The sequence below is a fragment of the Prionailurus viverrinus genome, chromosome D1 (assembly GCF_022837055.1).
Source record: "Prionailurus viverrinus isolate Anna chromosome D1, UM_Priviv_1.0, whole genome shotgun sequence".
Taxonomy (NCBI): domain Eukaryota; kingdom Metazoa; phylum Chordata; class Mammalia; order Carnivora; family Felidae; genus Prionailurus; species Prionailurus viverrinus.
The window spans coordinates 56,601,507-56,627,995 of NC_062570.1; the positions used below are offsets into that span (position 1 = coordinate 56,601,507).

At 49.3% G+C, this 26,489-nt stretch overlaps 1 protein-coding gene across 2 annotated transcripts in view; it reads right to left on the reverse strand.

Moving 5' to 3' along the window:
- Positions 1 to 9,630: 9,630 nt before the first annotated feature.
- Positions 9,631 to 26,489, reverse strand: part of DGAT2 (diacylglycerol O-acyltransferase 2) — a 31,918-nt gene continuing 15,059 nt past the window's right edge. For both annotated transcript variants that reach the window (XM_047823917.1, XM_047823918.1), the window contains 7 exons: positions 26,274 to 26,402; positions 20,833 to 20,940; positions 20,370 to 20,440; positions 13,832 to 14,036; positions 13,053 to 13,227; positions 12,468 to 12,670; positions 9,631 to 10,810 (listed from right to left, as the gene is read on the reverse strand). In XM_047823917.1, the coding sequence (XP_047679873.1) occupies positions 10,656 to 10,810; positions 12,468 to 12,670; positions 13,053 to 13,227; positions 13,832 to 14,036; positions 20,370 to 20,440; positions 20,833 to 20,940; positions 26,274 to 26,402 (1,046 nt within the window). In that variant the 3' untranslated portion in view covers positions 9,631 to 10,655. The remainder of the gene's footprint in view (positions 10,811 to 12,467; positions 12,671 to 13,052; positions 13,228 to 13,831; positions 14,037 to 20,369; positions 20,441 to 20,832; positions 20,941 to 26,273; positions 26,403 to 26,489) is intronic.

The window sequence follows — 26,489 nt, forward strand, 5'->3', positions numbered from 1 at the left end:
AAAATGTGATCACAGGGGTGCCTAGGTGGCTCAGTCAGTTAAGCATCTGACTCTTGGTTTCAGCTCAGGTCATGATCTCACAGTTCCTGAGTTCGAGCCCTGCATCGGGCTCTGCGCTGACATAGGGCTCTTCACTGATGGCACAGAGCCTGCCTGAGATCCTCTCTCTCCCTCTCTCTCTGCCCCTCCTCTGCTCTGTCTCTCAAAATCAATAAACTTAAAACAAATTTTTTTAAATGTGACCTGAACCTGCAGCTAATTGGCTGCAGGATTTTAAGTAAATTCATTTCCCTCCCTAACAGGTTCTCTGGGGGCTAGAGAAAACTAAGGTTTTCCTGGTACTTTACATACATTACCATGGACCATCCCCACAGGACCCTGTGAAGTAGGTATTATTGTCCCAGTTTTACAGAAGCCTAAAAAGCAGCTCTGGAAATGAGTGCCCAGATTCACATGGTTCTTCATGGCAAATTGGCTTGTGAACCCAGGTCTCTTGCTTCCCGAGCTAGAGCTCTGTCCCCCATGCCACACCACCTGCATTAATTAGAATACACTATTTAGGACTGAATTTTCCCAGAAGAACGAGAATCTTACTCCCATCAACAGCAAAGTGAAGGCAGGGCGCCCGGGTGGCTCAGTCGGTTAAGTGTCCAACTTCAGCTCAGGTTATGATCTCACGGCTCGTGAGTTAGAGCCCCCCGCATGGGCTCTCTGCTATCAGTGCAGAGCCCCCTCAGGATCCTCTGTCTCTCTGCCCCTCCCCCACTTGCATGCGGGCTCTGTCAAAAATAAATAAACATTAAAAAAAAAAAAGAATTCCAAGAATTCATCAAGCATGGAGCTCTTCTAAGCACCAACTGCATAGGTCACATCTGGTGAAGCTGGCCTTGATGAGAGTGTCAGTATTGGGTTCAGGGGTGGAGGACAGAATGGTAGCAATGGAGATTGGTTACATACAGAAGGATTGATCAAAATAAATAGATATATTAAGGATAATGGGAGCCAGTTTTCTATCAGAAAAAGGAGTTACAAATATAGGAAGAGAAGGAGCTTGGATGAACCCTGTGGTGATAGACCATAATTGTTCAGATCTTGGTTTCTTTCTTTCTTTTTTTTTTTAAGCTTATTTGCTTATTTTGAGAGAGAGAAAGCTTACCTGGGGGTCGGGGGAGAGAGGAGAGAGCAAGAATCACAAGCAGACCCCCACTGTCAGTAAGGAGCCCAATGTGGGGCTCAAAACCATGGACTCTGAGATCATGACCTGAGCTGACATCGGATGCTCAACCAACTGAGCCACCTAGGCACCCCTAGATCTTGGTTTCTGAATACCATTCTCCACCAACTGGAATCAAGATTCTCTGAAGAAGTGGCTGAGTCCAGGATTGGGCCAGAAAAAGTACAAGATGACCCTAGGACATGTAGTTGTGCCAGAAAATAAGGAAGTACTCTTCCCCCCAAAAATGATGGAGACACGTCAAGAGGACACAGAAGCCAGTTTGGTGGGGTTCCCACTGTCCAAATCTGGAGCAGCTTGAACATCACGATAAAAATGATAGAATAGCATATAGCTCACTGAATAAAATAGGGATCCATGAGTCTTCACTGATATAAAAAGGCGAGGGGGGAGACATTTTCAAAGTATGGAAAAGAGTAACTTTACAATGTAATACGACGGTTCCCAGCTTAATCAAGCGATAAAGTGAGCATCAATCAATAGGACACACTGAAATCATGATTGCCTGCTAGGTTGGGGGGAGGAGAGTCGATCACTACCTCTGTGATATTTCTGCTAAAGATGGACTGGCTTGGACTTACGTCAGTTACAAGGAAAGAGTAGACATAACAACACTAAATGGTGTTCTACAGAATACTGGATCATAATCTCCAAGACTGTCTAGGTCGTGATAGCCAAGGAGAGACTGAGAAATTCTCACAGAGAAAAGGAGTATGATTCTGTGATTTATAGTAAGAAATAGATATTTGGTTCTTTATTCACTGTTCCTGGCACATAGCTCCTAAAACTCTTGTAATTTCCTATACGAGAGCCAGCGGCGCATCTTTCGTTATAATATTTAGTTTTGTTCTCAGTTCCTGAAAGCTTCAGAGAGTGAAATGAATGTCTTTTGTTTCCATAACACGTCCCGTTCAACTGTATTTGAGTTTATTTTAACGAGGTGACATTTGGAAAGCCCCAGATAACTTAAGGATGGGGGCTGGTTGCCAGGGGAACACTCCCGGATTAGAAAGTGGAAACCTTCAGCATCCTCCCTCCATGTAGACTGGGTTTTGGAAGCAGTCTTACTCCAATGTTATCAATCCTGCATTGTATTGCTGCTAGCAAAAGGGTCTTACGGCTTTTCTTTCTTTTCTTTTTTTTTAACTAAGCTCTTGGCCCAACATGGAACTTGAACTCATGACCCCAAGGATCAAGAGTCACATGCTCTACCAACCGAGCCAGCCAGAAGCCCCAAATTTTATTTACACAGTGAAGTCATATTTATTTTCAGAATACATGCTTATACCCCAGGCATTTAATTAAAAATATGTCTTTTGTGTTTAGAGGAAAAATATTTTGTATCAGTTTTCATCAAAAGTAATTAGAAATCTCAAAATGTGCTTGATATTTTAGCCCTGAGAAAAGGAGCTTTCTAAATGTGTGTAGGTGCAATTCAATGTTATGTAAAAAATGGAGGAGATAAAATCGTGTGCGTGCATGACACCAATGTTAGATGAAAACACGCAAAGCAAAACTCCCTTAAGCAGGAAGTGGTGAAAAATACCTTGAAAAATAGTTTACGAGGGAGGGAAACAGAGTTATGAAAAGAGAAGTTTGGAATACATATGGGGCAGAGATTCGTTATAAACATTGTGGTTGAGGCCAAGTAGTGGGGGGAATTCCTATTTTCTCCTAGTGATCCTATAAACCAATAAAAGGGAATTTCTTCCACCTCTCAGAAGTATCAGGAAAAAGTGCCTTCCAAAATTGCAACCCGCCTCACATAAAGAAAAGGGAAATACAGTTGACTCTTGAACATGGGGTTTAGGGATGATGGCCTCCCACACAATCGAAAATTTGAATATACCTTTCACTTCCCCAGCACTTAACTACTGAGAGCCTACTCCTGACCAGAAAGAAGCCTTACCGACAACATAAACAATCAATTAACACATTTTGTTTATACACTGTATATACTGTTGTATTATATACTGTCCATTTATAATAAAGTAAGCTAGAGAAAAGAAAATGAACAGAGAAAATACTTTTACACAACTGTGTTGCATTTACTGAAGACCATCTGTGTCAGGGGACCTGAGCAGTTCAAACCCATGTAATTCAAGGTTATTTTATTGATGGGAGGACCTGACTCTGCCTTCCAACTCCTCCCGTAGGTGATATAAACATATTGAAATTCACCACTTGGATTAGGTTAAGCCATAAACCAGCTGAGTTAAAACAGAAATTCATTCTATCACAGTTCTGCATGCCAGAAATCCAAAATCAAGGTGTTGGGAAGGCTATGCTCCCTCGGAGAGTCGAGGGGAAAACCCTTCCTCTCGTCTTCCAGCTTCTTGTGGCTCCAGGTGTTCCTGGGCTTGTGCTGCGTAAGTCCAGCCTCCTGCCCCCTTCACATGGCCTTCTCCCCTTTTCCCTGTGTCTTCTTTCTCTTAGGACACTTGCCATTGGATTTAGGGCCCACCTACATAATCTAAGATTATCTCTTTATTTCTGCAAAGATCCCTTTTCCAAATAAAGTCACCTTCACAGACCATGGAGTTTAGGTGCATACCATGTAGTGGGTCACTATTCAACCCACCACACCATCCTTGTGTGTGTCCTGTCCCTTTTTTCTCGTAGGCCAGCCCGCCAAAAGATTGAGAAATTAAATTGTTACTAATCTGAACTAGACTGTTTTAAATTAAGATGTTAATTTTAATCTCCAGAGTAACCGCTAAGAAAATAACTTACAGGGGCGCCTGGGTGGCTCAGTTGGTTGAGCGTCCAACTTCAGCTCAGGTCACGATCTCACGGTCCGTGAGTTCGAGCCCCACGTCGGGCTCTGGGCTGATGGCTCAGAGCCTGGAGCCTGTTTCAGATTCTGTGTCTCCCTCTCTCTCTCTGACCCTCCCCCGTTCATGCTCTGTCTCTCTCTGTCTCAAAAATGAATAAACGTTAAAAAAAAAAATTAAAAAAAAAATAAAAAAGAAAATAACTTACAAACATAGAGCAAAAGAAACAACAGGAGAATTAAAACAGTGTATGAAAAAACATTTAACAGAAAAGAAGGCAGGAATGAGGGAGGGAGGAACAAAAAAGACACAAGAAAATAGCAAAAGGGCACGTGTAAATTCTACTTTATCAGTGATTATATTAAATGTAAATAGACTTAATGTTCCAATGAGAAGACATAAAGTAGAAGTATGGATAAAAAGAAAAAAGATCCAACACTATTATGCCTTCAAAAGATACATTTTAGGGGCGCCTGGGTAGCTCAGTCAGTTTAGCGTCTGACTTCAGCTCAGGTCATGATCTCACGGTTCATGAGTTCGAGCCCCATGTCGGGCTCTGTGCTGACAGCTCAGAGCCTGGAGCCTGCTTTGGATCCAGTGTCTCCCTCTCTCTCTGCCCCTCCCCTGCTCACACTCTGTCTCTGTCTCTCTCTCAAAAATACATAAAGATTAAAAAAAATTTTAAAGATACACTTTATATTCAAAAACACAAATAGGTTGAAAGGAAAAGGATGGAAGAAGACGTTTCATACAAGTAGTAACTAAAAGAGAGCTGGGGTGGCTATACTTTTATAGGCTATATAAAATAGATTTTAAGACAAAAATTGTGGGGCGCCCGGGTGGCTCAGTTGGTTAAGCATCCAACCTTGGCTCGGGTCATGATCTCAAGGTTTGTGGGTTTGAACCCACATCGGGCTCTGTCCTGACAGCTCAGAGCCTGGAGCCTGCTTTGGATTCTGTGTCTCCCTCTCTCTCTGCCCCCTCCCGTGTGCATTCTGTCCCTCTCTCTCTCTCTCAAAAATAAATAAGCATTATTAAAAAAAAAAAAAGACAAAAATTGTTACTAGAGACAAAGGGAATTTTATAATGATAAAAGGGTGACTCCATCAGGAAAATGTAACAATTATGAACATACATGTACATAGCAGCAGGGTCCCAAAATATATGAAACAAAAGGTACAGAATTGAAGGGAAAAATAAAAAATGTAACAATAGTTGGAGGCTTCAATACCCCCATTTTCTTTTTTTTTTTTTTGAGCACTTTAAGGACATTTTATTTATTTATTTTTAAATATAGTTTATTGTCAAATTGGCTTCCTTACAACAGCCAGTGCTCAGCCCAACGAGTGGGCTCAATGCCCATCACCCACTTTCCCCTCTCCCCTGCCCCCCATAAACCCTCAGTTTGTTCTCTGTAATTAAGAGTCTCTTATGGTTTGCCTCTCTCCCTCTCTGTTTGTAACTTTTTTTCTCCCTCCCCTCCCCCATGATCTTCTCTGTTAAGTTTCTCAGGATCCACATATGAGTGAAAACATATGGTATCTGTCTTTCTCTGACTGATTTATTTCACTTAGCATAATACCCTCCAGTTCCATCCACGTTGCTGTAAATGGCCAGATTTCATTCTTTCTCGTTGCCAAGTAGTATTCCACTGTTTATATAAACCACAATTTCTTTATCCATTCATCAGTTGATGGACATTTAGGCTCTTTCCATAATTTGGCTATTGTTGAAAGTGCTGCTATAAACATTGGGGTACAAGTGCCCCTATGCATCAGCATGCCTGTATCCCTTGGGTAAATTCCTCACAGTGCTATTGCTGGGTCATAGGGTAGATCTATTTTTAATTTTTTGAGGAACCTCCACACTGTTTTCCAGAGCAGCCGCACCAGTTTGCATTCCCAACTACAGTACAAGAGGGTACCCGTTTCTCCACATCCTCACCAGTATCTATAGTCTCCTGATTTGTTCATTTTAGCCACTCTGACCTGTGTGGCTAAAATGGCCTTGATTTGTATTTCCCTGATGATGAATTGAGCATCGTTTCATGTGTCAATTGGCCATCTGGATGTCTTCTTTGGAAAAGTGTCTATTCATATCTTCTGCCCATTTCTTCACTGGATTATTTGGTTTTTTGGATGTGGAGTTTGGTAAGTTCTTTAGAGATTTTGGATATTAGCCCTTTATCCGATATGTCTTTTGCAAATATCTTTTCCCATTTTGTCAGTTGCCTTTTAGTTTTGTTGTATCCTTTGAAATACAGAATGTTTTTATTTTGATGAGGTCCCAATAGTTCATTTTTGCTTTTAATTCCCTTGCCTTTGGAGATGTATTGAGTAAGAAATAGCTGCGGCTGAGGTCAAAGAGGTTGTTTCCTGCTTTCTCCTCTAGGGTTTTGATGGTTTCTTGTCTCACATTCAGGTCTTTCATCCATTTTGAGTTTATTTTTGTGAATGGTGTAAGAAAGTGGTCTAGTTTCATTCTTCTGCAGGTCTCCCAGGACCATTTGTTAGAGACTGTCTTTTTTCCATTGGATACTCTTTCCTGCTTTGTCAAAGATTAGTTGGCCATACATTTGTGGGTCCAATTCTGGGTTCTCTATTCTATTCCATTGATCTGTGTGTCTGTTTTTGTGCCAATACCATACTGTCTTGATGATTACAGCTTTGTAGTAGAGGCTAAAGCCTGGGATTGTGATGCCTCCCGCTTTGGTTTTCTTCTTCAGTATTACTTTGGCTATTCAGGGTCTTTTGTGGTTCCATACAAATTTTAGGATTGTTTGTGCTAGCTTTGAGAAACATGCTGGTGCAATTTTGATTGGGATTGCATTGAATGTGTAGACTGCTTTGGGTAGTTCAATACCCCATTTTCAATAAGGGATAGAATGCTTAGGCAGACCATCGACAAAACCAACAAGGAACTAGATGACCTGAACAACACTATAAACCAAGTAGATCTAACAGACATCTGGAAAATACTACCACTATAATACTACCACTATAATACTGATCCCAGTGGGAGTAGAATACACATTTTTCTCAAATGCACATGGAACATTCTCTAGGAAAGATCATCTATTTGGTCATAGGAGGAGCTTCAGTAAATTGAAAGAGATTGAAATCATACAAAGTTTGTTCTATGAAATAAAATTTGAAATAAGTGACAAAAGGAAATTGGGGAAAATAGCAAATATGTGTAAATTAAGCAACATCCTCTTCAGTAACCAAAGAGTCAATGAAGAAATCAGAAGATAAATTAGGAAGAACTTTGGAATAAATGAAACAAGAACCCAAGATACCAAAATTTATGGGATGCAGCTAAGGCAGTTTTAGGGAAAGTCTTATAGATGTAAACATATTAAAAAAGAAAAAAGATGGGGCGCCTGGGTGGCGCAGTCGGTTAAGCGTCCGACTTCAGCCAGGTCACGATCTCGCAGTCCGGGAGTTCGAGCCCCGCGTCAGGCTCTGGGCTGATGGCTCAGAGCCTGGAGCCTGTTTCCGATTCTGTGTCTCCCTCTCTCTATGCCCCTCCCCCGTTCATGCTCTGGCTCTCTCTGTCCCAAAAATAAATAAACGTTGAAAAAAAAAAAAAAATTAAAAAAAAAAAAAAAAAGAAAAAAAAAAAGAAAAAAGAGCTCTTACATTTCTACCTTAAAACCCTGGAAAAAGAAGAGTTCCTGTCTAGCTCTGAGCATTTGTGAGTCCATGATTTTACTATCCTTTGCTTCTAGCCCAGAGTAGGAGTGCTTAAATGCCAAAATGTGAAAAGAAAGGGGAAGCTGTGTGGCATTTGCCTCAGAGCTATCCTCAGGGCCCCCTAGTGGCCTTGTCTGTGAACCACAAGCAGAATCATGGAATTGACAACCTTCCGACTGAGACTACGGCCCTAACCCCGCAGTCCAAAAGCAGAGGGTCTTTTGGAAAAGGAGGATCCTGTTCCCTCTCTCAAGGTAACAACTCCCAGCCAGAGGCAATGTTCACAGCATTTACCTAGAGTAACCGCCCCCCCCCCTCCCCGCCCCATTGCTCTGCACAGGCTGCTGCACAGGCTGCTGCTAGATGTATTTGGGGCCTGCTTATTGTCACTGTTCATAAGCAAAGATGAAGGAGTTCTCTCATGCCCAATAGGTGTTGAATCTTCAAAAAATTAGTGCTGAGAGTAATGGCCTATCTTTGTGGGGTGGCCTAGGTTAGGGCCAGGCTTAGCCTGGGGCCAGAGGCTAAAGGTCATGGCTAATCTCAGACTGGGGCTGGGGTGGGGCTGAAACTGTCATCAGAAAGCAGGCCTTTCCTCCATCCTCAAGGAAATCCTCTGACCTGAACTCTGTGGGCCTAAGGCCTGCCTAGTGCTACAGAATTCAGCCTCTGTTGCCCCTTGAGGGTATCTCCTGTTGCCGCCTGGCCTCCCACTCACTCTGGAGACATCAACTCTCCTGCCTTTCCAAGCCAAGCCCCATTGCAGACCCATCTACCACCACATCCTCCTTCAACTCGGCAGTGCTGTTTCCCCTGTCTTTGTTTGCTGCGCTTCCCTGCATTTCCTTCCTGGCCAACTTCTGGTCACCTTTCAAATCCCAGGTTGACATTGAGGTCCCAGTTCAATCAGGCATGCCATGCTGTATGCACAGAGGAGCAGTCCTTGAAGTGGATGAATGAATGGCAAAGAAACTTAGGCGGTGGGAAAGTTGGAATGAGGTCATTTGGTCTCACCTAAGAGGGGTTCCCAGCTGCGTAGTACTCATTGAATCAAATGGAATTGGAACAGAGAGAGGTGACATCTTGGGGGACCTGGGTGTGGCATGAAATCATTAAAGCAACAGCAGGCTAGCTCTCCCTCTTTGTGGTATAACTGAGGCCAGAGGCAAGGAACATGGCTTGAGTGATCCACGGAGGACCCTTCTAGTTCTGCCATCTCAGGACCTTAAAAGTGGACAGTAACCCTCTGCCACACACAGTAGACAGCTGTGAGGGGGCTCCAAGGACCCTTGCCTCTAGACATTCATTCAGTGTATCATCCTCTTGAGTGTGAGTTGGATCTAATGGGGAGAATATGGCAAAAGTGACAAGATATCACATCCGAGATGAAGTTATAAGAGAACGTGACTTCCACCTTGCACACTCTCTCTCTGGCTCTTTCTGCTTACTCTCTCTGATGAAGCCAGCTGCCATGTTGTGTTCCATGAACTACTCCATGGAAAGGCCCATGTGGCAAGCAAGCAAGAGTGGCCTCTGGGCAATAGCCAGTGAGGAAGTGAATGTTGCCAACAGCCGCGTGAATCACCTTGGAAGTGGGTCCTCCCCTGGTCAAGCATGAGGACGACTGCCGCCTGTCTGATTATCTTGACTGTAGCCTTGCGAGAGGCCCTGAGGGAGAGGGTTCTGCTAAGCTATATCTCGGCTACTGACTCTCAGATTGTGTGGTGGACCCAGTGTTGTGTGAAGCCACTGTGTTGTGGAGTCATTTGTTACACAGGAAAAGATAACCAATACTACCATATGGCGTGTAGACCACGTAGACCAAAGGAGCAAGGGGGAAGGCTTGGCAGGGAGCCCAGATGGGACCATAGCCTCCCCAAGTGTCAGGGGCAAGATGCAGGTGAAGTCCCAGCAATAACTCACAGAGAACTCTCGTTTTCGTTTATTCGTTTTGGAATTTACAAAAGTGTGACATGGGACAATCATCTCATCAAGAGAAAACAGAACACACAGAGGGGCTGGGTTTCTTCCCTGGTTCCTCCCCTCTCAGAAAGGCACAAATATGTGAGGCTTGGGTTCGGGGGCCTCCTGTCTTAAGACCAATGTCATGCTCAGAAGGCCAGGCCCCTCTGTGAACAGGATGAGGGACCCTTTCCTCACACTCATACTTGGGTTATGGGCTAAACAAACCGAGGCCACTGGGAAACATGTGAATCAGGCCAAGTCCAGGTCTGTCCTGGGCACATGTTGTCAGCACCCTGTGGAAGACTAGTCACTCCAACTACAACGTGGTGGCTGACTAATCCTGGAGGCGGTGCATCTGGGACAGCGCTGTCCCTAGCACAGGCTGATCGCCACCCTGGTTCTTACCCTGGAGGCCTCAGATTTAAAAGACTAACTGGACTGGAGCTGGAGCATTCCAGATGCTCATTACTGCACTCTTCAAGTTGGGGACAACTGTGCCCTCCAGGTCTTCCCCTTGGTATGAGGGGCCAGGCCTGCAGTTAAGTGTGGGGTAGGTATTTTAGAATAGAGGTGTTTGCATTAGAAGTGGCTCCTGCCCCTCATCCTGCAAGTAAAAAGAAGATAACCTAACCCTGGTCTGAGTCACCAGTGGCTGTCCTTCTTTCCCAGTTAACCAGGACTGAGTTTTGTCTGTAATTTTGGGGAAGGAAGAAGAAGGATTGTTTGAGAAACCATAAAGGCCCAAATGCGTCAGCCACCACCTAGAACAGGACAAATTGGAACTAAAAGAGTTGGAAATATTCACTTTTTCCTTATTAAAAAAGACCTAACATTTGTAATGGTTTAACAAAATTATTATAATTTCTTTTAAATAACCCACAGACACCCATGACGCTTCCAAATTTACAGAACAAAAAAGCATTCGAGAACTTGGTAGAAAACGATTTGTAGCTGGTTCCTCCTAGGAGCTGGCCCCTGAGGGCGGGCTTAGTTCACCTCCAGAACCTCAGTCTCCGGGAGGCCGAACTTGGTCTTGTGCTTGTCGAAGAGCTTCACCAGGGCCTCCATGTACATGCTGTGGTACAGGTCTATGTCCTGCTGGGTTGGGTGCTCCAGCTTGGGGATGGTGATGGGCTCACCCACTGCAGGGATGGGGCAGAGGCCTCTGGTTAGTCAATCTACTCGGGCCCATGATGAGAGTCTACCATGATGTTGATAGCAGTGACCCTGCACTACGTGCCAACCATGTGCCAGGAACTGTGCCAAACGTGCTCCACCTCAGGTTGTCCCTGTTACAGGGGAGAAGATGGGAGGCTCCAGGGCACGGGAAGGGACCTGCCTCAGGCCACACAGTCACTAAGCGGCAGGTGGGATCAACACTGGCTGCTCCGAAGGCACTCAGTTGGAAGGTCCCATGTAAGAGTTATGGGACCAAGTAATGGCTTTGCTCTTGGTCTGCTCCAGGCAAGTCACTTTGCCTCTCTGAGCCTCAGTTCCCTCACCTGTCACATGGGGCTCCTTCCTCATAGGACTTTGATTAGGATTTTGAAATCATATGACATGCTTTGAAAAGTGTGCTGAGGGAGGAGGAGCCCAACATTTACATCCATTCATTGCTTTATTTTCTGCATCTCCATATTCAACTCATCCCAAAGTCCTGGCAAAGACATTTCGGAAATATCTCCCAAGTGCATGCCCTTCTCTCATCACCACTGCCATTCCCTTCGTCCCTAGTGGCTACCACAGGGGCATCCCGCATTGGTCTTGTGGCTTCCATTTTTGACCCTTCTAACCCATTTTCTATCCAGTAACCCAAGAATCACTTTAAAATGCAACTCTGAACCTCTCCTCCCCAAAGCCCTCAAGTAGCTTTCCATTCTTAAGGTGAAGAGCAAACTAGTTCACACTGCCCACAGGAGCCTGTCCCTCTCCAGCCACACGTGTGCATGGATATGTCCCTGCTGCCTCAGAGCGGTCAGACCTGTTATAGGATTTGCACATAACAAGAGTCAAGAGTGAGTCTGGGTCCTGTCACCCAAGATGCAGGCAGTTAGTCTTTGTACAAATACAAAGCAAAACACCTGACCCTGATAACTCAAAGTATCTACATGAGCTTTGGCCCCTAAAGTCCATGGCTTGCGGCCTACACACTTTTGTGTGATCTCTGGCTTGTGAGACACACACACACACACACACACACACACACACACACACACACACACCCAGAACAACACAGCTGAGGGACAAGTGCTGCCAGTTTTTGCTATACTTCTCAGAGGACTATGCTCCAGTCATGTTGATGTTTTTCTTTCTGTTCCTCAAAAATCTATACAATCTTGCTGCGGGAACTTCACTTAAGCTAATGTTTCTGACAAAAAAAAAAAAAAAAACCTCTCTTCCTCCTATCTTTTGCTAGATAATTCCTATTCAGTTAGAAGTGGAAGAGTCACCGCTTCTCGGAGGTCCACTGCAACCCCCCAGAGCACCCTGTACGTTCCCCTCACACCCCCTCCTGGTCTTTGCTTGACAGACTGGTCTTCCTGATCTTCCCTGACAGACTCCTGGGCCCTGCAAACACGGACCGTTAAGTCTTGTTTTCTCATCTGGCGCTGCTTGGCTCACAGTGATGGAACTATCTCCACCCCCACTGGCCGTTCCCATCAGCACCCAAACATGTCCACAGCTGCATGGTTTAGAGCATGGACATCAGAGCCAGAGGGCCTGCATGTGAATCTTGACTCTACCACAAACTAGCAGTGGGGCACCTCGAGTTCAGGGGCCGCAGGCAGGGGAGCTCACCAATGGTAGTGATGGGCTTGGAGTAGGGCACCAGCCCCCAGGTGTCAGAGGAGAAGAGGCCTCGGCCATGGAAGATGCACGGGGCAAAGCCAATGTACTTCTGGAACTTCTTCTGGACCCATCGGCCCCAGGAGCCTTCTTCAAAGATCACCTGCTTGTATACTTCATTCTCCCCGAAGGAGTAGGTGGGAACCAGGTCAGCTCTGGAAGGGAGAAGCCAGAGTCAGTCACACCCTAACTGCTGGCCTCTGATCTCCCAGCAGCATGACTTATTGGCCCCAGGGCACAGTCTTGCACATGAGCTTGGCCTGTAGCCCACCTGCAGGAGCCCAGGAAACACAGGCTGCATCTCTGCCCCACTCAGACACTCAGGCTACACTTGGGCAAACTTGGTCTGAAGCTCTGGCATCCAACCTCTCCTCTCCCACAGGATGGCAAATTCCCATCTATGCCTTCCTGGGGTTTGGGCCTTGCTTCTAGGAGCAAGGAGTTGCTTTGTTTGGGCCAAACAAAGCTTTGGAGGGCTGTGCATGCATGTGCATGCTGGTGTGCACGCATGTGCATGTGTGTGCAGGAGGCACTTACCCGTGGCGTAGGGCCAGTTTTACAAAGCCCTTGCGATTGCGCAGAGTGACTGCGTTCTTGCCAGGCATGGAGCTCAGGGACTCGGCTGCACCCCCCACTACGATGATGATGGCATTGCCACTCCCATTCTTTGAAAGCAAGTAGTCTATGGTGTCCCTGTTCACAGGGCAAATGCCTGGCAGGGAGAAGGACATAGAGTCAGGGCTGCCCATAAATGCACTCCCTACCCCCTTCATACAGCCAAACATAAACAGAAAGAGCCCTGGCCTTAGGCTCCAGACCTAACCCAGCCACTAGAAGCTGTATGGCCCTGCATAAGCTATTTCTTTTTCTGAGCCTTGGCTTACTTATGTGTAAAATGGAGATAATGATACAAGGTTGTTTAGGGAACTTGTTCATTTGGCAAACATTCCCCGAGGTCCTAACACTGCCAGGCTATTGCTAGGTGCTGGGGATCCCAGCGAATCAGGGTGGCAGGGGCCACAGGCCGGTGGATAAGGACAGATCCACAGAAAGTGATTAGGCTGTGCAAAGGGCAGCACAGGGGCTGGGTTGCCCAGAAAAGGAGTCAGAGCAAGCATCGTAGGGAAGATGTTATCGAAGGATGCATGAATGACCCTGCTCAGCCCTGACCCACCATGCCTATGGCCGACTGCACCTCTGAGCACAGGACCAGCCGCTGGGGCACGGTATATGGGCTTCCTGACCTCTCTATCACCTTGCTCAGTGGAAAGGCTCAGGCCTGGACAAGAGCGCAGCAGGGGCAGGCAGATTCTCACCTCCAGACATCAGGTATTCCCTCAGCACCGGCATCCGGAAGTTGCCGGCCAGCGTGGCCAGGTAGGGCCTTATGCCGGGGAACTTCTTGCTCACTTCTGTGGCCTCTGTGCTGAAGTTACAGAAGGCACCCAGGCCCATGATGCCATGGGGGTGGTATCCAAAGATGTAGTTCCTGGTGGTCAACAGGTTGTGTGTCTTCACCAGCTGCAGGGTAAAACTCAGGTCAGAGGAAACTGCCAGGAGAAGGGTACCGGGGCACGCCCAGGAGACAGGGGAAGGACTGCGTGTGTCATGCCCGATGAGACTCTGGGCCTGAAGGACCGGAGGGTCTCTGCACACCTGACCTCAGACTCTTGGCAATTGGCATTTAGACTGTGAGTCCCCAGGAAGGGAGGGGGAAACTTTCTCTCTCATGCCCTTACTTCTCCAGCCAGACACAACAGGTCCCCTTATCTGTACCCTGCTCTCCTCCTGGACCCATTCTCCTCATCCAACCCCTGCCGCTCTCAGATAAAGAGGGGTGTCCAGTTTTCGTTGGGGTAAAGTCCACATCCTTCGGTTAGGGCAGAAAAGGGACAATGCAGCTGGCCTGAATGGAAACTTCCTTCCAGGCAGCAAGGCTCAGCTGCATTGCTGGGGAGTCAGGCAAGCAATAGCCCTGTGCCGGCCACAGTGGGGGTGGGGGATCAGCTGTACGGCCAGGCAGCTGACCTGTGGTACTATCAACAAAGCTGGGATGCTCTGAAGAAGGACTGGCTTCCATGAGGGCCTGCCCCCTCCCCTGGGGCTGGTGGCCTGGAGGGTGGGGTGGGTGGTATAGTTTCCCTATACCCTGAGGCACCTACCCAGCATTGCAAGGAACTTGGTAGGGGTAGAGGCACTGAAAGGGATGGAAAGCAAGGGTATTTGGCTCAGAAAACATCACTTCTTTTCTGATTAGATAAGTAATAAATAATCATAGAGCATTTAAAAAATACAGGAAAAGGGGCACCTGGGTGGCTCAGTTGGTTAAGCGTCCCACTCTTGATCTCGCAGTTTGTGAGTTTTAGCCCCACATCGGGCTCTGTGCTAACAGTGCAGAGCCTGCTTAGAATGCTCTCTTTCTCTCTCTCTCTCTCTCCCTCTCCCCCACTCTCTCTTTCTCTCTCTTTCAAAAATAAATAAACATTTTTTAAAAAATACAGGAGAGGCGCCTGGATGGCTCAGTCAGTTAAGCGTCCCACTTTGACTTAGGTCCTGATCTCATGGTTCGTGGGTTCAAGCCCTGTGTCAGCTCTGTGCTCACAGCTTGGAGCCTGGTGCTCTCTCTGTCCTTCCCCCATTCACGCTCTGTCTCTCTCTCAAAAATAAAAATAAACATTGACAAATTTGTGTTTAAATACAGGGAAGTAAAAAGAAAATCCAAAGTACCTGTCCTATCTCCAATCCTGATAAACCACTCTGATGTGTTGAATCCTTTTGTCACTCAAATACACACATGCTCTTTTTTAAAAACCACAAAATTAAGGGCACATGGTTGATATCATTTTTCTACCAAGCATATCATAACTATTTTTCCTACCACAGTCCCTCATTAACATGTCTCTCAGGGCTGCATTATTCTGTCACACAGCTATGCTGTACAAAATAGAATTATAATCAAACTCTGATTGACGGATCTTTAAAAACCTTCTAAAATTTCCTTCAGAAAGAATGCTTCCATAAGTATCTTATTTTTGTCCACATATCTGATTGTTTGACAAACTTCTAGAAATACAATTCCTGGGTCAAAGGGTATGAACATTTTGGTCCTGTGGGCTGCCCTGCCTCTAGAGGGGTGGCACCAATAACATTCCTACTTGCTGTGTTTGAAAGTACCCACGTCCCTGCACTGGTGCCAGCTAGAGGCAAGGCATGAGCCAATGGCAGAATGTCAGGAGCCCGGATTTACCAAGACTCCAGGTTTGGGAACCCCCATCTGAGGGAAGGATCTTGTGCTCAATCTGGGGCGAGGGGGTGCTGGTGGCTGGCCCTGGGAAGCTGACATCTGAAACTTCAGGTGACAGAGGCCTGAGGGGGATGGTGTCGACGGTGGCCGGCACCATTCCCAGTTTGGTAACTGCCAGAATGTGCGCGAGCAACACCCTATGAGTTTCACCCTCTGTTGCTTGGGCCTTCCTTACTCTTCCTCTTCCTCTTTGCCTTTGGCAAGCACATTCAAGTTGTTCAAGAACTCAACCAACTCGAAGCTGCCCCCTACATAAACAGGAAACAGCAGCAGTGTAGGTCCTGACTATTGGGTAGGGGGCAGCGAGGGGTTGTAAAGGGGGCCTGGCTTTACACGAGCCTTGCAAGGAAACTGCTCCGAGATTTTGCCTCCTGAGGAGCAGGTATGCCCACCACACTAGCTCGAAGTAAAGTGGACCCTGGGGCTGGCTTCTAGGCGATGGAATGGTGTCAAGGTAAGAACTGAGCAGCCAGCACCGCATTGGTGACCTGCCCCAGACTGAATGCTGGGTCTGGGAGTCCAAGACCTAGAATGGGCTGGAGGAACCTTGACCTAGGCCGTTTCTTTGATCACAAGGTAGAGACTGAGGCCTAGAGAAAGGAGATTGCAGCGAATCCTACACCACCTCTAGACCAGGCCACCCAGTGGGCTCTTCTCTGAGCCACTGGGATCAAGTGCGCCACCTGGTGGAAGCCCAGCTGTCTCTTTAAATCAACTCCCCCCATGTGTCTATCTGGTGGGGCACTTGGTTAAGTGTGCTACCCCGAGGTACACTGCAGGTTAACGGCCCTTGGGGCAGTCACCGGAAGAACAGGCATCTGGTCGGCTTTGATCTGTCTTCATGCCACACTCCCCTGCCCCCCAAGGCTGGACAGAGCGTCCATTCTGGAGGGAGAAGGAAGGCACTGACACGCTGGTTCCTGTGTCCCCTGTTTCCCATGGCAGAGTCGCAGCCCCAGAAGTTTCCCAGGCCAGGCCTGCTTACTAACATGAGTGAGGAACACATCCTGGCAAGTTGCTTCTCCCACGCTGCCTCCTAGGGCAAGAAAGGTGCGCAGATAGGCTTGTCGTACCCTGGCACCAAACAGAGGAAGAAATTCAGAACCAGAGAGGAGCAGAGACTTGTCTAAGCTTACACAGCATTGCACGAAGGCAGACGAACGTAGGAGGGAGAACATGGGCCCTGAAGCCAACAGCTTTGGTTCCTATACCTGCCCTGCTCCTGCCTTGCTCTGGGACCTCGGGACAGTCCCTCCTCCCTGGGCCTCAGTAGGACCGTCTGGGAAATGAGCAGATGGACAGATAGATAATTCTAAGCTCAGAGAGTCTTTCCTAATCTCCTCTCCAAAGATCCTGCCTATTCCTCAGGGATTAGTGACCCAGGCACTTCCTCTCCTCCTCCAGGTAGCTGGTGGTCCTGGTGGCTGCCGCTAACACATGAGCTCTCCTGTGCGGGGAGAAGGGAGGCTCTGAGGGCTCACTGAGCTGCTCTAGTGGCAAAGCGCCATGCAAAGAAGGGAGTGGGGAGGTGTGGGTGGGTGCGTACAGCTAGAGATCATTCCATAACCACTGATATGAGGCCAGGAGAAGCGGGAGGACCAGAAGGGCCACACAGAACACCACAGGGCGTCAGCCCTGACGTGAAGACACCAAGGCCAAACCCTCCCTGCACAGAAGAGGAGCCTGAAGCCCTGAGGATCAGGGGCTGGGCCAAGATCACTAATAGGTAAGCGCAGAGCCCAGGCTGAGGCTCAATGCCCTGGCCTGCCTCATGCCCAGGCTGGCTTTGGTCCTGGTGCCTAGGGGCCCTCCCAGGGCCAGCTCACATGTGCCCTGCAGCTCCAACTCCCAGGTGAATTCTTGGAATGGAAGTGTGAAAAGGGACACAGGGTTTGTTTTGGTTCTTTTGGAAATGTGGACATCAGTGGGAGGGGCACCTGTTTGTCCCAGCTTTGACCAAGGGTCACTGGGTCATCCTGTTCTGGGTGGAGGAGGCTACTGGCCTTGAGGAAGTTTCCAGAGGGATAGGCTGCTCTAATCACTGGGGCCTGGCCCCTGAGGTAAGGGTCCCAGCAGAGAGAACAGAGGCCATAATCCCTCACATCCAATCATAATTGACCACTTTTTATTATAATAACAGCTCCATTTTGCAAGTGAGGCTAACGAGGCTCAGCGAGCTTGAGAAAGTGTGTCTTGTGGTCCCACGGGCAGAAAGTGACAGTTTAGCAGAATCTGCCAGATCGTGAGCCCACCTAAACGGGACCAGGGCTGACTCCTATGTGTCCCCATGCCTAGCACAGAGCCCAGTGCTGTACAGGGAACAAAAACTGTTGGTCAATGAATAGAGTGTCAGAGCAGGAACTTAACCCAGGTCTCTAACCACAGGCAGAGAGAGGGAGACCCAGGAAGTGGGGCTCAATCCAATGGGGAAATCCGGCATTGCAGCTCTTCCAGAGAAACAGGCAATAGGAATTTAGTGGGGAAAAGCCTGGGGCTTGCATTCTAGTACTAACGCTGGCACAGACTTCCCGTGCAACCTCGACTGGACCCTGCCCCTCTTTGGGACTCAGTTTTCTCACTTCCAGACTGAGTGGGTTGGGTCTTATGATACAGTATTGTCCCAGCAACAACAGCCTTGAACCCCCTGCAGCCAGAGAGATGGAGTCAGGGAAAGGCAGGAGTGGGAACTCTGGCTCCCAGGATCCTGGGAAAACTGGCTCAGAGTGCAAAGGGCACGCCCTCCCAATACTGAGTACAGTGAGGAGGAATGGAGGGTTACCTGGCCACCTCCTCCAGGCAGCATGCCAGGATGTCTAGTCGCTGACTCACAACAGCAAACATACACCACCCTGCACACATTCACTCTCACACACACACTGCTTCTGCTTTTCAAACCCCACTGCTTTCTGCTGGGTTACCCTAAGCAGCTAGGGTGTGCCAGCGCTGGGATGCTCAGCGAGCTGGCCAGACAGGTCTTTCCCCTGCAGGAAAAACCTTTAGGATTCTGCCAGAGTTAGCTACAACCCCCCAGCACTGCCCACATGCACCATGGCCCACATGCCTCTGCCTTGCCAGCCTGGCTTGTAAACTGTCGGCCGACGGCCAGAAAAAGATGAGAAGTCCAGACCAAGCCACCATTTATACCATCAGGACCTTGAGGTTGGCCCCAGAGAAGACAGGTGCTTAGAAGACCAGTGTGTACCAGAGCAGCCAATGATACAGAAGAAAGAAAACTCAGAGACCAACTTAGGTTTAGACTACGTTGGGGAGACTGTGGGGAGACTGCATGCTGGTAGGGATGGTGCCTCACTGAAGGTCATACTGGGCTCTTCGAGCCTACATCCTCCAAGCCTGAGGGAAGCCTGAGTACCTATGTGAGCTTATTTCCTACAGCTCTGCCGTACAGGGAGACAGTGTGCTGTGATGGGAACAGTCCAGACTTGAGGCAAGACAGTAACTGGAACTTCAGCTCAAATTGCTCCTAGCTTCATTCAGCTTTATTACTCTCTGACCTTCAGGCTTTTCTTCTGTGAAAGGGGGATAAAATGAATACCCGCTCACAGGGTACTGTGGGGGTTAAAGGGAACTCCTTGAAGAAAGGTGCTGGTTTCTAGAAAGCTCCCAATAAATGGAGATCCTCCTTCTCCACTCTACCTCTTCAAGATTCCCCACACTCCAGACTTCTTCTCAAACTCAGGTGCCTATGTGCTCATTGGTGTCCATGCCTCTTCAGTGCTACTCCTCTTTAAGATGGAGTTCTAGGAGCACGTCCTCCAGAAGCCTCCCCTGAGCACTTCAGCAACCAGGGCCTCGCTTTTCTCTCACTGCACATCTCATTTCCTGGGCCCTAATTCCCAGGGTCATGAGCCCCAGCGACCTACCTGCAACTGGCCGAGAGAAGCGATATTCTTCAAGAGCTTCAGAAGGAAAAAAAGCCCCCCACACTTACTGCTTTAAGTTGCGCCCGTGGTTCAGGTCAGATGGACTTGAAACTACCTTAGTGTTGCTCTTGATAAATCACTGCCATTTTAAGTTGTGCCTTTAATATTGACTCAAAGGCAGACAAGCAACGGCCATAATATCTATTGTATGTGCTCCTTCTATCACGAAGGATCTCAGTGTCCGAAACCTCTTTTAGCCAAATGCTAGAACAAGTCTTGTTTCCCCAAGAAACTTGCAAGCTTCTTCCTTTCCCAAAATAAAAACCAACAACTATCATGTTTCCATGTTTGCCCTGGCTGCCAGGAAGCTCAGAGTTGACCACGAAGCTCAACCTCTGCAACTTTGTTGGACTCGTATGGCTGAAATACTAGTATTTTTTCCTTCAAGTCTTGACTTTTCCTTTTACCCGGTATCACACTGTATGTATCCCAAATTGCCTCAAATCCTGCATCAGTTGGGGTAGAATATGAACATATGTTCATAGTGGAAGCGGTCACATGGTTCAGCTGAGCACACCTGGTAACTGTGGATGGATGAATTAAGGCTTAAGTTCCGATTTCTCAACCATTTCTGTCCTGATACCCAAGGTAACACCCACAAGTCTTTACCTGGATGGGAAAGTAGTCTCGAAAGTAGCGCCACACAGCCCAGTTTCGGACCCACTGTGATCTCCTGCCACCTTCCAGGAAACAAAATACAGCATTGAGAAGGAGTGGGAGTAGGGGTGGGTGACGTGTGGGCAAGGCAGATAAGACAGAGCCCCTGTGAAACCCTGAGTTGGGGGCCTACCACCCTGTGGAGCATCTCCTCCCCGCTTCCTGCCAGGCCCTTTGCCACCTTTGTTCCCTCACGTTATGCAAACCCTTGACTGAATGGGAGCTCCTCTGAGGACCTGGGTGGTGCCCTCTGAGGGGCTTTTAACACCTCAGACCACCCCCTGGGCTGGCTCCAGGCTTTCCCCTTAGTAAGTGCTAAGGAAAAAGGGGCGGCACTCACGCTGAGGAAGTTCACGGTGGGCAGGAGGGAGCGTCCCAAGGGCGAGGGGGTGGGGCTGGGAGGCTGTGCTCTCACCTTTCTTGGGCGTGTTCCAGTCAAACGCCAGCCAGGTGAAGTAGAGCACGGCGATGAGCCAACAGTCGGTGCAGAATGTGTACATGAGGATGGCGCTGCAGGCCACTCCTGGTGGGGAAGCAGATGGCCACAGATCAGGCCCTGTGGTCCCCAGGGGGGGGGGGGGGGGGCTCCGTTTCCCCCTGGGCAAAGGCTCACCAATGACAGGGCCCAGGCACAGCTGGGGCCGCGGGCAGAGAAGGCCTGTAGCCACAGCCTGGGGAGGAGCAGGCTCCCGGGGACAAGAGCCTCATCTAGATTCTGATGGGCGTCCCTGGTGTCGAGGGGCTCATGGGCTCCATGTGGTCTGGGCAGTAGTGCTGGGGAAGCCATCCTTGGAGCTGATCTTTCTCGGCCTTTCCTTGCACATTCTCCCAACCCCAGTACCCCCCCCCCCCCCCCCCGCCCACACACACACCGTTACCGTGGACACAGGGAGGGACCTGCCAAGTGCCTCTACATCTCAGGACTTGGGTGGAGCCACTGTCTCATGTGTGAGGCTGGGAGACTTTATCCCATTTTGGAAATGAGAACACCAGGGCTCGAGGAGGAGGTAACATGCCCAAGGTCACCCAGCAGGACGGTGGCAGAGCCAGGATTCAAACTCAAGCTGGACCAGTAAAACCATAATCTGCACCAGGCTTTAGAAGTTCACCCAAAATCAGGGCGCCTGGGTGACTCAGTGGGTTGAGCTGCAGACTTCAGCTCCGGTAATGTTTTCACGGTCATGAGTTTGAACCCCGCTGTCAGCCTGTCAGCATAGAGCCTGCTTTGGATCCTCTGTCCCCCCTTTTCTCTGCCCCTTCCTTCTTACTCTCCCTCTCCAAAAATAAAAAACATTAAAAATTAAAGAAAAAAAAAGAAAGAAAGAAATTCACCCCAAATCAGAAGCCTCAGACTGCCAGCAGAGGGACCTGACAGAGATGGATTCCTGCCCCAGGAGGAGGGCCGTCTTCTACCAACATAATGGAGCAGCAGGCAGTCCCAGGCCAAAGCCCAGAGCCCATAGGCCCCCTTGCAAAACCCCAACAGGGCCCCCAGATGACTGTCTGGGTCCAGCTTCCATGCAATCACTCCTTTCTGGGTCTCCTGGCCCTAACATTGAATAACGTGGCACAGAAAGGAAGGAAGGTCTGTGCCAGAGCTGGTTTACCTCATGGCTGGCCCCTAGACGGCTTCCTCAGGGCCTCTCTTCTTCCCACTTCTACCCAGCCATCAAGGTCTAGCTCAGACCAGATCTCTTCAAGATCTGTTCTCCAGTATCACACTACCCTTCCACACGGACCTCTCACCTCTGAATTCTTCACACTAGGGAAGGGGGGCACATCTTCTTTGCTCCCTGGCACTCAGTCTAGGGCTGGGGGCAGCAGGTACTCATGCTTGTAGAAGCGTGGCTTCCGTCTAGCACCCTCTCCACTGCTCAGGGGGCGAAGTCAACCCTTGTTGTATGCCCACTCTGCTGGGCCCTGTGCTGGTCATGGGTGCTCCAGGGCTGCCCGGCTCTGCAACCCATGCCCTCTCTTCTTCCCGTTATGCTGAGCCTTCTCTGGTTTAATGAGGGACAGGGGAGGTCTGGACGGACTCTCCATGAGCCTAAGAGCAGGAAAATGGTGGGCCCTTGTCATCCACAATCCAGTCCTGTTCTACTCCTGAGCTAACCTCTCTCAAGATAGCTGAATACAGCACAACTATCTTGGAAGGGGCAATGAACATAGAGTGACCGGGCATCCAGCCTTACAGGACCAGCTTAGGAGCGTGACATCACAGATGGGGAAGGTGAGTCTCTAGGGAAGCGTTTGCAGTCTACAAAACTTTGTTAAAGGCAAACTGGGAAGTATTTGAAGCAGCTTGGTGAGTGGCTATGCCTAAGTTAAGGTCACTAACAAAGTCACTCACACTGTTGAGCAGTTGCCTTTGGTGCCCTTTCTTAAGCCTGGGACAAGGGCCATTCTAGCCCTCTAGACTCCAACAGGCACCCAAGCTCTTTCAGAGGCCAGGCGAATTCTCCAGGTAGGGCCTGGGCAGGGAGGGCCCTGAGGTTCAGGCTAGGGTTTGAGCATCCTGGAAATCTAGCTGCCATCAACCCCCCAACTCTCCTAAGGGGAAGAATGACCAGGGGATGCTGAGCCACAGGCCCTGATGCCCCACTGCCTCAACGTCTGGGCTCTCTGGGAGGGTGAGAATCCCTACCTACTGTCCTCACTCTGGTGCTAAGGCAGCCTGGATGGAGAGAGAGAGAACCAATGGAGAATCTAGAGACTGTATGCTAGTTCTGGACTTTCTCAGCCCAGGTGGCCACTCTCCCTAAGCCCCACATGTCCACACCATGCGCCAGACTACTTCCTGCACACAGCCCTTCAGCCTGAGCTCCCTGGGAGCTGGAACAGTGCCCTACTTACCTCTCCAGCCCTAGCAATCAGCCCAGAAAAGGCTTCCTGAACAAAAAATGACCTGAACCCACCAAATGGCCTCCTTTCTCAGAGCCTGACCCCAGTCCTCTGAACAAAAGGCTCCCTGCTTCACCATCGTGGGCTACAGGGCTGCAGCCAGAAGCCCCATCACAGGGCCCATGAAGTGAAAACAACTACTTAAAGACCCTGCTGGCTCCATGCGTGGAAGGCCCACGGCCACCTTCACAGTCGCCCCCTCCCCACATCTGGGTGAAGCTGGTGATTCAAAACTCTCGTCACCAAGGCCCGTGAGCAGGGTGGCCTGTGACTGCTCAGTGGCAGGGAGGCAGCAGGCCCGTGATGAGTGTGGACGTGCTCTTCCGTGAAGCCATAGCCCCGCCACTCATCAGGTGCAGCCCCTCCTTGAGCATCAATGTTCTCACAGGGTGTTGGGAAGGTTACATGAGATGATGTGAAAAAGAGCTTAACACACAGCTAAGTGTCCCCTCTGGACATCCATAGACTTGGATGGGGAACAAAATAACACCTTTAATTTGTACCCGTATCTTAGGGAAATTCCGTATTTCCTTCATTTACGCGTGTAACACACCCCCGTAGGATTAGCAGTGACACCAACAGAGAACAAAGGTGCTTGCGTATCCCATCTACAGCAGTGGCAGATATCTTAAAAAATGATTTATTCTCATCACTACTTAAGAATTATAGTAACGGTAAAAAAAATTGTAGTAATCATTAAGCCTGCTGCTAGATCTTTCTATTTAATGTAATAATAGAGAGGCGCACGTGTTACTGTACATCTAATTCGATTTCTTAAATGCACACATATTTACACTTCAATATCACTGGTTTTCTCTGAAATCCCCTATCCTTTGCATCACACATTTAAACACGCTGAGGAAGTCGTATAGCCTTTGCCACAAGGTCAGAGGAGTTGACTGCACGAAAATGGTAAAGAGTCACTCTGTTCAGAGGTAGGCGATGGGGCCAGAGCAGCCTCTGTAACACGGGATGAGCCTCTGCCAGCAGATTTGGGTGGGAGCAGGAAGGAGTGGCGGGCTGCCCAGGGCAATAATTAGCGGCAGCTCAGCACACCTACCCATCCAACCGGGCTTGGGTCCCACCTACACGAGGGCGTTGGGAAGATGCCGGGCCGGTTTCTGGGCTATGTTGGACTTGATCAATTGTTAACCTTCAACTTGAGGCCAGTCCCTGTTGCACGCTGCATGGACTGGGGTTCTACCTGCTGCTCTGCTCCCCGTCAGCCACACTGTGACCCACTAAGCCGGGGATAGTGGGGGCTTCTTGGTACGAGTGGGGACAGAGGGACCTGCTACAGCAGGCTGCGCAGGTGTCTGGGAGGCTGTAGCCCACGGGGCCCTGTCCTGGTCCCACTACTTCCTCCTCACTCTGGGTAAGGCTCTGCCCCTCTGGGCTCTCTACTCTAGGACCCTTATAAGTGGCCAAATGTAGTCCAAGGTGGCGGTTTGAGCCCTAAGGGAGCCAGTTTAATGGGCTCTGTTCCCCAGACCTGTGTTGACCTCGTAAAGTCCCTGTAAGAATCTGAGGACCGTCGTTGCCCTTCACCCCAGAAAAAGGTACACATATTCTCACATATAATTCTTCACCTAATTTGGAGGGTTCATGGTCCTCTCCCTAAAGCCCACTCTTGGGCCTAAAGGTGAAAAGGGGCTATTTCAGACCAGGTCCACTAACTCTGAGCTCTCTGGGAAGGTGGGCTCCCTGGAGGGTGCACTGGGCTTCTACCCAGATCCCAACTGTGCCACTTAACAGGCTTCACAGTCTCAGAGAGTCACCGAGCCTCTAAGCTTCCATTTCCTCACCTGTGAAGTAGAAAGTCAAGGAAAGGCGCATCAAGTGCCTGGTACACTGTGGGGGCTTGATAAACAGCACCCTGTCCCATCCCTCTGCCCGCCAAAGGAAGGGAGGGGCAGCACGGAACTGCCCTGGAAATGTGGTCTCAGAGGCCCCCACGCCTCCTGGAAGGACAGCCGCTTTGCACTGACAGGGCAACTCGTGATAAACCCCATCAGCCCGGACAATCTTAAAGAGTGGTGTGCCCCGAAGGACTCTCCACAGGCACTGGAATGTGCTCTGTGATACTCTGCCCTGACTTGCTGGGAGGCCTCTCGCTATGCTGAGAACACAGGAGCCTGGGGAAGAAGCGAGGCTGCTGGGAGAGCAGGGGCTGGCCCGCACAGGGGCCCTTTCCTCCTCCCAGACAATCCCCCACGGCCCGACCCTGGTCTGGCAGCCCAGGGCCAGGGAACGAGTGCTTGACCAAGCTGGACCTGTAGTAGCCAAAGCACTGCCAGGGGAGGGGCTGAGAGAGAGAGAGAGAGAGGCTTTAAATGCGCCAGAGGGAGTAGCTGGGGACTGTGTCGGGCAGAGGGTACCGACAGCTGGGAGGGGGTCTGAGGGCACATCCCAACAGCAGCTCCCATACAACGGGGGCCCACCGTGACCAGGCCCTGTGCTGCAGGCTCTCATCCCTTATCTTCAAGTCCCAAAAAGGACGCATGGAGTCAGCAGCACTTTTGTCACATTTGCAAAGAGGAAACACTTTCAGAGAGCTCCGGGTCACAGAGCTTGCCTGTGGTAGAGTCACAACTCAAACCCGCACTGTACCACACTAAAGCAAAGCCGCACACCTACTGGAAAATGGATGTGGGTAGGCAGTGTGGCATGTGGGAAAAACACAGGCTTTGGGGGTCCTACAGAGGTGGATTCAAATTTTTGTGACTTGGGTAAGTTACTTACCTTACGTGAGAGTTGGGTTTCCTATCTGGGAAATGGGAACTGTACCACCGCCTCCCACTGCATCTCACTGAGTCCTCACCCATGCCTACGGGTAGAGACTTGATCGGGCACCCAAGAGATGCTCTTACCCTTCACCCCTGCAGAGCAGAGCTCCCGCTCTCACCTTTGCTGGGGAGACCCCTGCCTGCCCTCACCCGCTAAGCCCTGGCTTACCAAGCACAAGGAAGGACAGGACCCATTGTAGCACCGAGATCACCTGCAGCTGCTTTTCCACCTTGGACCTATTGAGCCAAGTGACGGAGAAGATGTCCTGGAGGGCGGAGAGGATGCTGGAACCAGTGCCTGCAGCAGAGGGGACAGGTCAGCCTGTTACCACCCTTCCTTCCAGCCTTAGAGTTCCCAACACGAACCCACCCCCACATACACACT